Below are 12,431 nucleotides of genomic sequence, written 5' to 3'. Positions count from 1 at the left end.
GGATTAAAAATCTGTCACACAAATTTGGTCTACTCTTAAAAGTAGAACTAAACACATTTGATCAATTTTCCTAATTTAGGAAAGTACTCCTAACCTCTCCAGGGTTTACGAAAGCTCATGAGTGGTCCTAACTCACTAGTAACTGCAAGAACATGGCATTCAGGCAGAGATTATCAAACACAAGCCAGGAAAGGTGGAATGTTTTAGAAACACTGGTCCACAATGATTGTCTAAAAAGGTGTTGATTTGAGATAGATGGAATAATATTCATTGTGGGAAACAGCCCGGACACAGACAGGAAGACATGATGTTAAAGCACCGCACACGTTTATTTACAGTTATTTACAAGAGTGATCACGCACAACTCAGTGCCGCAGCACCAATCACCCCAAAGTCCAGGCCAACAACACAATGCCTTTTCTCACTCTTCAGGCCGTCTCCACTCCTCTCCACCAAGATTTCGTACTCTTCACCCGGACTCGAGCCATCGAATGGAGGGACGTGGCCATTTTTATAATTACCCGGATGTGCTCCAGGTGTCTTCCAATGAGCTTCTGCCGGCACTCCCCAGTGAAGCGGAAGTACTGGCTCCGCACCCGGAAGCACTCCGGGTGTCCCTGATCCTCTTCCCCCAACACTTCCGGTTGTGGCGGAAGTGCTGAGGTCCTGGGCTTTGTAGGCATCTGGGCACCCCCTGGTGGCGACCATGGGCCCCTTCAAGGCTGAGCTTCAAAGCTCTGTACCCGTGGTCCCCAAAGCCACCATGGCGGTTGCCCCCTCGTGGTCTGGAAGAGGCGCAAGCCCTCCTCTGGTCCTCCTGGGCGTCCCGGCTGGGTACGACCCCCAGCCGCATGCCACATACAAACAATGTTGTATGTTATGTGATATGTGTCCATCTATGTGTCTCTACCTGTGCATGTGCATTTCTTGGCCACAGGGAAAATGTAACATTGCAATGGTGAATATTTGTGTATTTCAGAACCAACAATGAATTTTGTTCTAACCTTTGATTGCCCTTGCAACGCATGAGGTAATACATGAATTCATACATTTCCTCACAACTCCACATTAGGTAATGTTAAAGCAAGTAACATTCATGCAAACCGGCACACACATAACTTGCATAAAGATCATTATCCCAAGAGTGGAGGAGCATGCATACAGTATGTGAATCTTAACTGATATCACAGTATCAACACACAGAAGGACATAGATGCACACTGTACTGTAATATCCAAAATTATAACCATTAGGATAAGTGGGACTGGATGGCTGTTTGACAGTGAAACATCACACTGGTACACTGGACTCTGCATTCCACAAACCTCTGAAATATTAACGCTACCCTTTACTATTCTTGATGTTGCAAAGTGACAACAATTACATGCAGCTTAGATCAATATCTTACCTTATTATGCTTTTTTTCTTCTTCTCCTACTAATTTGAATATTATTATTATCTTTGTGATGAAGCCTTAGTGTTAGTATCAGAAAACCACAAAATGTCACCATTAGTGCCAATTTCTGGCAGAATGTCACATTGTTTGTTCTCAAACGTGGCCTCCTACTCCTTGCTGGGTTCGGAAGTAGGATGCTTCACAATTACTTCTCATGTCTCCTCTGACAAATTATTATCCTCCTCAGACTTTTAATGCAGTTCCTAAGAGTAATTCAGAAGCCCTCGATAAATACAGCCACAGGTGTTTAAACTGTTCCAAGTCTACTTGTGTTTAGGTGGTTTACCCAACAACATATGGCTGCTTAAGTATTCTATCATTTAGCTTTTCTTGGGCTACCTATAATATTTTTTTAGACCCAATCAATATTTGATCATACTGTACTTGCTTCTGTCGATACACTTGCTTGTCAACTGCTCCTAGCACTAAATGCAGTGTAGCACTTTGTGTACTTTACCAAAGACTTTGGTCTGTCAGTTAACTTTGTGTTAATTTGTGTGACTTTGGTATTCTTGAGTAAAAGTCTTATAAATGAAGGTTAATAATAAATAATGATGCCATTATTATAGAATGTATTGCTTAGAAATTCATTTCTGTTGTTCAGGTTACAGATATGATGCTTCAACATCAGAATTATCCAGAATGGGGAAAAGCAGTTAGAACATTTTGGAAACGAGGAAACAACCGAATTGTCTTGTTTTGGTGAGTGTCAGTTTGCATGCTGAAGGTTTATATAAGGATATACATTTTAATAGAAGTCACTGAAAGAAATATAACAATACACTCTTCAATAATTATACAGAAGAATGCTTAATTTAAATTTAAATATGTAACTTTCCCTATGAAAATATTTAAATAAGGCATTCTTAACCCTCTGTTTATAATCTAATGCATTCATTATGAGTCTATGAAATAAGCTTTTTTACCATTTCATATACATAAATATACATAAAATGTAATATCTCTTTACAAATTACAAATATACAAACAAAATAATCTATAAGCAAAAATACATTAAATGTTAAAATGATAAAATTGTATAAGTTTTGTCAAACATGTTAATCAAAATATGTAACCTGCAATAAATGCATAAGTAAGCCCTTTGCTGGCAGCTTAAGTGTAGTAAGTTCACTCTTAGACAGCACTCAAGAAATACTGTAGTGTTTTTCATTCTAATTTTGACCTTTCACTATCACAATATTAGACACAATTAATATTTTTTATCTTTATAATAACCTAGCTGTCCCCCATTGCTCCACCCACATAGTAGTGAAACAGGACAGTGAGGAAGACCCCACTCAGCTCCCTACTCCTGACGTCACGCTTCCTTCTCCCCTCGGCCCGTAGCCTCTGTCTCAGATTACGGTGAATATATCACTCCTGCAAGTGAACTATGATTCTTAGCTCGATGAGAGAAGTCGCAAAATCAACCAGAATGTTCAAGGAAATTATAGAAAAAACCCAATCTAAATCAGTTAAGTAGTTCTCTCGTTTGCTAGCTAAGCAAAGGTAACGTACATGCCCCAAGGAAGGTGCGTGAATGAGGAGGTCCCAGCCCACCTCCCCTCGGCCCACTACATCTTTCGGATTTGCGCAAATAAATCGGTACCGCAAGCGACCTATGATACATAGGGCAATGAGAGAAGAGGCAAAATCAACCGGAATTTTTGAACAAATTATAGAAAAAAAAAACATTCTAAATCCATTAAGTATTCTCTCATAAAGAGCGGACAGACAGACGACGTTGGATTTTATATATATAGAGATTAATAACATGCACATTTTTCAGACTACTAAAATTAACTATTAAAAATCAATGAAAGAAATTATTTCATATTCAGTCATTCTGTATATGGCTGGAGGGGAGAAGAAAACAGAGATAAGAACACATAAATCGCTTAATGGGATAATTAGGTGAAAAACCAGCAGCAATTATCCTTGCATTTTTGAAGTTTCCAACCTTCAAACCCAATGTAGATCTGTTTCCTTTGGGTTCACTTTAAACATTCCCTGAAAACACATAGTCTGACCTGTTCCAAGGTATGTATATAGTTTTACATTTATAATTTACAATTTTTAGAAAAAATGTTGTCCAACCTATTTCACGTGTTTTAAAATGCTGAAAATATCTGTGATGACCAATTTAATCTGAAAATTATTTTACCAAGTTTAACAGTTAGTAGTGTACTTTTCTAAAAGCAATAAAGAAAAGGAAGATCTTTAACTGTTATGAGAAATATCTGTGATTCTTGTGTATTTAAGCATTGAAGATGGCCACAAGGGGTAAGGAATCCATTTTAGTCTTGCCACATGAGGTTTTAAGTAATCATGGCTCCCGGCATGTCAGCAGCCAATCTGCGTTCTTTGCATAATCACTCAATCAGTTCATTGCATACAATAGCATTTATAGCCTGAGATGAACTGGTGTCCCATCCAGATTTTGTTCCAGTCTCTACTCCTTTGATTCTAGGATAGGCTCCAGTTTTTTTGCAACAAATGAAAGATAAATCTGTTAAAAAGTTTTTTTTCATAAAATAATGTATTTTTGCCACATTCTACTGCTAATCATAATTTTATGCTTAATTTATGCATGGAGAGAACTTACGTTAGAGGTAGTAAGTTATTTTTGCATATATTGAGTTTTGTAATCTGTGACAGAGATGGGATGGTGCTGTATCTTGTCTTGTGTCCAGTCCTTTTGGATGTGTTTATACATATGCCTGTACTGAATAAAAATGGCTAAGAAAATGAAAAGACAGAGATGGATGGATAGCTTTCATAATTATCACTGTTATAATGTGCTTTTTGAGGTAACCAAAAATGTAAGGTTTACTTTAAACTAACTGGAGTGTAATCACAGTTAAAAGGTAATGGAAGCAATGAGTGTTGGAAAAATATTCAGTTGATCAGAATGAATGGATTTGCATCTACAGTATATTTTAAAACAGTTGCTTTTATAGGTAACCTAGAATATATTCCCATGGCCCTACCTCTGTGTTACTTTTGGGGGATATTACTAAATTACTATAATTAAGTTAAAAAATGTACATTTAAAAAGTCTTTCCAACAAAACTTATTGTTTTTTATATATGCTTTCCTACAAGCCATGGTAATAACAGCTGTAGTACTTTCAATAACTTAATTTTTAAAATAATGAGGTGCACTGTGCTTAATTGAAAAACACTACATAGATAGAAAAAGTAAGGATTAATTAACAATAAACAATGTAAAATACAGTACAATTTAAGGTTAACATAATAGGATTTCAAGTGAAAAAAACTCCCTAATGTCCAAAATACAAAAAGAATCTGTTTATGGGTATTTACTTACTAAAAATATGTTAAGATTCAGCAGGTAATACTCTGCTATTAGATAGTGTGATCATCACATAGAGTTGCATTTCAGCAGTATAAATGTGGCACTTGACATCATGATGGTGTAACATTAAGCTCACAGTGATCATATTAATTTTGAAGAAGCCTTGCGTAGAGGTGCTTGCTGATATATAATAATTGATCCAAATATGGCATGAACATCCTCATACAAAAGAATCCTTTCACCTGAATATAAAGGGTGGTAATGTAGTACAGTGTTTAGAACTACTCTTGGACAACTCCAGCATCTTGGATTCATATCCTGAACTTAGCACATTATGTGTGGAGTTTACCCATTCTTCCATATCTATGAGGGTCTTTCTCCATATTCTCTTTCCCCCTTTTGGTTGAGTGTGGATCTGTCTTTGAGCATATCTTCTGTTGGATTCAGGGCTGGAGCCGGCATTGTTCTCATCTCTGCCAAGTTAAGCACTGATTCCCTACAACCCTGAACTAGATAACTAGTGGGCAGAATGGATAGATGGAAGTAGTAGAGGGGTGATAAAAATAAAAGATGTGTGTACATCACACATAACTTTGTGCCTTTAAGTCATAGTCTCCAGTATTTTCACTTGTTTTTCTACTTTTCTATGAAATCATAAATGAGCACACTTCTTACATTAATTACAGAAGTACTGTAAATAAGATGGCATATGCAGTGACTACTAAAGAAAGTTACTACCATCTCCTTTTACATTGTCACGATAATGCACAGCTGAATTTAAGAGTTTACAATCACTTCTGGTATGTACAAATATTATAAAGGTTTTCTTTCTCTTCCTTGATCAATATAAATTGCCAAAAAAATCACAACTTTAGCACACATGCAGTGCTTTCCTGGATAAAATTAGAAGCAACAATGAAAAGATGCTTTACAAGCAGTGGTGAAAAACATACAATATATGGGGGCAAGGGTCTGGATATTGGCCTTCTCCACACCAAAGAGTCTCTACTGTATGTCTGGTCACTATAGAAGGAGTGGCTGTAGATGTGGTCCACTCCTACAAGACCTTGGTGGTAAAAACATGAATGACAGGTTGCCCTGGTCTTGGAACACAGAGAAATTATATAACAAAGGGTAGAGCAGACTCTTTTTCCTAAGGTGACTGCATTCATTTATTGTGGGAAGTGACATTCTTCACATTTTCTATAACGGCCAGTGGAATTTTCCAAGCTGTGGTGTGCTGGGCTGGTAACATCACTTCAAGAGTAGCCCACCGAATCAACAAGATAATTAAAAGGCTAGGCTCAGTTATGGGACACATTCTGGACAACCCGAGGGTAGTAGCAAAGTAGAGAATTAAAACACAACTGAGTGCTATTGTGAACAATGCTTTACATCCTCTCTGTGACACATTAACACTGAGTACTTTCGCCAACAAATTATGCAGCAGAAGTGTGTCAAGAAACTCTACTGAGGCTCCTTTATACCAACAGCAATACATCTGTATAATACCTCATTGGGACTGTGACAGCAAAGTCATAATTTTTCTTTCTTTTGAATATTCTTGCTTTATAGTCATTCCAGTGTATGTTCAGACCAAAGTGTATATTTATTTACTTACTTACTTTTCTATATATTTATGTAATTATTTATTTAAAGAGCTTCTGTTAAAAGCCACAATTCCCCTGGAGACAAATAAAGTTCTATCCATCCATTGATCCATTGATCTATCTATCTATCTATCTATCTATCTATCTATCTATCTATCTATCTATCTATCTATCTATCTATCTATCTATCTATCTATCTATTAGTCACTCCTTATCTATCTATCTATCTATGATGCCAGATAGCCCAAATTAAACCTACTTTGGCTTAAATGTAAACAAAGACAAGAAAACAGTGTTGTAGCATTTTCAATAAATATCATTAGCAAGAGCTCTGTTTATTTTTCCAGCTGGTTCAAGAATGACTACCTCCCTGTGTAGGTCACCTGTACATCCAAACCTGGAAAGAGTTGCGCTGGGAAGGTGCAATGTGGGTAGAGACAGCGTCTCTCTGGGTTTGGTTGGAGCTACTGAGGAAACAGGAGATATGGTTAGCGACAGTGCCCCCTCTTGCCTTGGAGTGGTATTGATTGGTTTACCTGAGCCTTCCAGGTGGTCCCGATGCATACATGCGTAACACATTGCAAACCTACATTCTTAATCAACCATGACACAAAACATAATATTAATGGGTTTAGATATCGGTTCAGTCTGGGATTCTTCGAATTATACCAGAATTGCAAATGCTGTTCACAACTGACATTATATTTATTTCTTTTAAAGCATACAGCTTTATAAATAGGCAACCCTTTGACACCTAGCACTTTTGAGAAGTACAGGAGGAAGTTCTGTCCTGTAGTTTTGGAGGTCGGCCAGTAGATGTAAGTCTAAGTTAGCCTCTCCAGCTGACCATGTGTTTGGACTGTGGGGTGCACTAGAGTATTCTAAAAATATCCATGTTAAAAAAGAAAGGTTATGCTAACTCCACACAGGTGGCATTTGAATTCAGGAGCCAAAGGTTTTTACTTAGCTACAGCAATGTCTGCATTAACAATGCAGTATATATCCAAGTTCATAGTTTTTTTTTTCCCATAATATGGTTTCTTACTAATGACTGAAGATGAATAAATACACAAAACGTGTGGTAGAAAATTTACTTTCCTGCACAGTGATTGACTTGAATATTTTGTTTTAACAGTTATCTTGTAGTTACATTGAAAATGGATTTGCTAAGCATTAATTTATTGGACATTAAACCAATTATAAAGACTAGCTGAAGATCACTGCATTGTTTGCATAGCAATAAGAAACAAGGGACAAAAGGTCATGAAGCAATAAAAATGCCACCCTCTGGTTTCCTTACATTAGATTTTAATGACATCTGGTTAAGCGTAAGGGGTATTTCTTTGAAAATAAGCCCCTGTAGGGAACTGTTGAAAGAAATTCTCCCAAAATCATGGGACCAAATAATTTTTGCAATTATGAATAAACTGTATTGGGTATGTGAAACTAAATAGAAATCTGTACGGTGAAAACAATCTCAGTCTGTGCTGCCACAAAAATTTTTCACGCTGCTTTCAGGAGAGTCCATAAATCCATTTATTCTGAAACCAGTGAATCATATTACTGAGTGTTTGCTATATCTGTATGTTACAATTAAAATGATAATGTGAACTTCTTAGAAAGGTTCAATTCCATGTTTTTTAGTTTGGAGCCTACAAAAATATTACAGAAAAAGGTACAAAGTGGTACACGTGTACATCATGACATTTCTGCCAGTTGTCTGCACCGGTTCTTTGTTTTATATCAAAGCAATGATAAAAAATAATAAGGAATATGATAATAAATTAAAAACCACTCCTAGATAGACTTAATTGTTTAATCTATTTACAAAGTTATCCTAATTGCGCAACTGTAGAAGAGAAGGCATCTCTACTTTTTACTCCATTACCATCATTGCTCTTGTTTGATATCTTCTTTTGACTTTATTTCTCTACTTCCCTTTTTACATCACTTTTGTATCAATGTATTTGCCATATATTTGTCTTTTCTGTATAGATTTGCTGAATTGTGTGTACTCATCCAGATATAGTATTACCCTCAAGTGTTATCTCTCCATATTGATTGTGCTCTTTTTAATGTCAGTTTCTTTTTGAATAGTTAATATTCTTATGGTTTTTGCTCGCATTGTGATATCTAAAATGGATGTACTGTCTATTAGTTTAAAATATACTCTGTTTAACATTAATTTAAAAGGTAAACTGTTTTACCAAGCAGGGGCCCAGTTTCTCTTTAACAATTATTCAAGACTCTAGTGGTGTAAGTATTACTTCTGTTATGTAAAGCTTCCCTGAATCATGACATTTGTAAATATCATGAATTGTATTTATTATTGTCTAAAGTGTAGTCACAATAACCTCAAAGATAAGCTGTTAACAGTTGTCACACATATAGGAGGCAGCTAAAAGGCCTGAGTAAGTGTAATGAAACATCTGACCAGGGGGCGGCGGAGTGCACTGACTGTCTTTCTCAGTTCCCTACAGACCTTTCCCAGGAAATCCTGCAAGGTTCCAGCGCCTCAGAAGACATCACTTCCGAAGCCAGCCCCTTTGCTGATGTCACTTCCGAAGCCGGCCCCTTTACTGACGTCACTTCCTAAGCCAGTTCTGACAGAAACTGGTTAAATGTACATTTTGCACACATATTGGAAGGATTTTCTTCACATAGAGATTGAAGTAAATTACTGGGGTCAGTGCTTGACGTCACTTCCGAAGCCCACCCCTTTGTTGACATCACTTCTGGTTCTGGCCATTTTGATGACATCAGTTCCTCTCCAGGCCTTTAAAGCCTCCATCTTGGGCTACTATAGCCAGTTCTAGTTTGGACTCTGCGAAATGCACTTCGTATTTCTGATACAACAAACCCTTTTGCAGCTGGGAAAAACAATATATGGACGGCTGCCCCAAACCTTTATGATGTCTCTGGCATATTATTATCACACAGTATAAAAATATATTGAGTACACTTTAAGGTATGTGGCACGGTGGTAGCATTGCTGTCTCACAGTAGGGAGATCAGGGTTTGCATCCTGGGTCCTTCCTGCATGGAGTGTGCATGTCCACCCAGAATCTGTGTGGTTTTCCTCCAGGTGCACCAGTTTTCTCCAAAAACATGCAAGTTAGGTGGATTGGCATTACTAAATTAGCCCGGCTGTGTGTGTGTGTGTTTGTTTTCTATGTGGTACACTGACACCCTGTGCAGGGTTTCTTCATCCTGCCTTGTGCCCTGTGCTAGCTGGTTCAGGAGTAAGCAGTGTGACAAGCGGCTGGAGGTGGTATCTAGCTAGGAGGCCCAGGAGGACCGGAGGAGGGCTTATGCCTACTCTAGACCATAAGAGGGCAACTGCCCTGGTAGCTTTGGGGACCACGGGAACAGAGCTTAGAAGCTCAACCCTATAGGGGCCCATGGTCACCGCCAGGGGGCACCCCAATGCCTGTGGAGCCCTGGTCCTCAGCACTTCCGCCACACCCAGAAGTGCTGGGGAGAAGTAGACCCGGGACACCCGGAATGCTTCCAGGTGCGCAGCCGGTACTTCCGCCACACTAGGGTGTGCTTAAAAGGGGCTGCCTCCCTCCATTCGATGGTTGGAGTCCGGAGTGGAGAAAGACAGAGCTCGGAGGAAAGGAGTGGAGGCGGACCTGAGAGAAAGGCAGTGTGAGAAGAGGCCTGGACTTTGGGGTAGAGTGGGTTGTGTGTGTCATCCTTGTATATAGTGTTTGTAAATAAACATGTTCTGGTGCTTGAACAATGTCTACCTGACTGTGTCCAAGCTGTTCCCCACAGCAGGTTAGGTTAAGGTTATGAGCATACACAGCAAATGAATAAAAGATATATCTTAAAATATGCAATTATGTGCAATTGAAATTAAAGTTAATTAATTTACATCTTTCCATACTGGGTATTTTTAGAAGACAAGGTGGCTTGTTTGACAGCAATGGCTTAAAAGAAACATTTTACCTTAGTTTGTTTATTTTGTTTTATAGTCTGTCTGGCCTACTATGCTAATCAAAGTATCAACATATTGTTGCAAATATACTGAAAATTCTCATTATTTATTTAAAGCATTCTAAAGTTGTACTTTATTATTTATGTATTATGTATTTAAAGTTTTTTGAAGGAATACTTTATTTTTTATTGATTTACTTTTTATTTTGTACTTGAGTGGCACAGTGATAGCACTGCTGCCTCGCAGTAAGGAGACTACACTTCATGTCCTGGGTTCTCGATACGTGGAAATTGCATGTTATCTGTATGGGTTTACTCCCACAACCCAAGGAAATGCAGGTTAGGGGGACTGTACCCTGATTTGTGTGTGTGCTCACCCTGGATGGACTGACACCCTGTCTTGTGCCCTGTGCTTGCTGGAATAGGTTCCAGGCCATTGTGACCCTGCTCACAATTAGGCAGGCTTAGAAAATGGTATGGTATGACATTTTGTAAATGATAAATTAAACTTTATGTGAAAAGTGAAAAAAACAATAGCATTATTTTTTTTACTTAATATGACAATTTGGGAAAATTAAGTGATAAGCTACTCTTCTTGTCATAGCTTCCTTTACTGGTACCACCTGCTCCACTCACTGGGTGTAAATTTTGGCACAATAATAGTTTCATGTAAACACTTTTAGAAATACACATCCAAACTGATTCCTCAGGGTGATGCCATAGGGGAACCATTTTTGGTTCTCAAAAGAACTACATAAGAAAGTTCCTTTATTTATTTAGATCCATAGCTGGTTACTTTAATGGTATGAACGGGTGATAATAAATTTGTGTAATAACAATGGGTTCCTGATATTAAAAGGACTCTCACTACACACCATAACTTTGTGTAGTCATCAAAATGTGGCATGGATAACACTGGACATAGTAGTAAGGCATACAAAATATATCTTTTTTTCTTTTTTGGATACTTGCTACTGTTACCAGATACAATGCAACCCTGAAACCCACCTTTCCAAACACAGACTGCCCAGTTTTGAATAGATGATTTCCACCAATTTCTTAAACAAATGTCACTTTATGTCCCCTCATTGATGCCATTACAGAATTGTCATCAGTACCAATAAAAAGAGACATTTACGTTGAAATGAGTTCTTCAACGTGAACACAGGGTAACAGAAACTGGTTAAATGTACATTTTGCACACATATTGGAAGGATTTTCTTCACATAGAGATTGAAGTAAATTACTGGGGTCAGTGCTTGACAGCAGTACCTTTAAATTTAATTTTTTTTTTTTTTTTTTATTTAAACTTAATTTTTATTTATTTATTTATTTACAAGACTTAGGCTAGCACAGATTGATAAGCTGTGCTGGGCTGAATGGCCTGTTCTTGTCATAATTGGACTAAAGAAATGACAATTCCAGAAATATTTTCCCTTAGTGCCTCATGAAAAAAAATAAATCAATAACTTGATGGTGAGGGAAAGTTTTCAAGTATCACAGATGGTTATGATCTTTATTCAACATGACACTGAGCACACATAAACAAATAACTTTAAAAATGTTAACCATGAACATAAGTAAAATTAACATGTACTTGTTACACATAATAACTGGCAATAGTATGGGAAAGCTTGTGAAAGCTTTTAGTATTGTTCTTTACGTGTTGTGAAATATTTATGCAGTGTTTTCACACTTTATATGTCCAGTCTGAAAGTAATAATTATTTTTTCAGCAGCATATTAGTAGACTTAGATATGAACAAGGGCTTCACAGAAATTTAAATGGTGAGCTAGCTTCAAGTTACAGCCAGAGATGACAGTAGTTGTTTGCTTAAAGGGACCATCTACTGGGCAAAACAAGCACAGAGCATGAATGGATGGTTGAATATGATAATGACTAAGTAGCATAATAATGATTTACACATGAGGGCTCTTGCAGATATCTCTTAATAGCTGCAAAATACTAAAAAAAGAGAAGAGATTGGTACCATTTGAGGAGTTTTGAGTTACATGCATGAGGTGTGTCTGTAAATCTTCAAAAATTCAATGCACCATTATTGTCAATTAATTCACAATGTATTACTCACTTGTGCAGACTGAGTA

At 37.4% G+C, this 12,431-nt stretch overlaps 1 protein-coding gene across 3 annotated transcripts in view; it reads left to right on the top strand.

Annotated features, from left to right (window-relative positions):
* tmem117 (transmembrane protein 117) overlaps window positions 1–12,431 on the top strand; it is a 573,994-nt gene that overhangs the window by 422,629 nt on the left and 138,934 nt on the right. For all 3 annotated transcript variants that reach the window (XM_039760885.1, XM_039760884.1, XM_039760886.1), the window contains exon 5: window positions 2,061–2,158. In XM_039760885.1, the coding sequence (XP_039616819.1) occupies window positions 2,061–2,158 (98 nt within the window). The remainder of the gene's footprint in view (window positions 1–2,060; window positions 2,159–12,431) is intronic.

The sequence above is a fragment of the Polypterus senegalus genome, chromosome 8, assembly GCF_016835505.1.
Source record: "Polypterus senegalus isolate Bchr_013 chromosome 8, ASM1683550v1, whole genome shotgun sequence".
Lineage (NCBI taxonomy): Eukaryota > Metazoa > Chordata > Cladistia > Polypteriformes > Polypteridae > Polypterus > Polypterus senegalus.
This window is presented reverse-complemented; position numbering and strand designations above follow the sequence as displayed.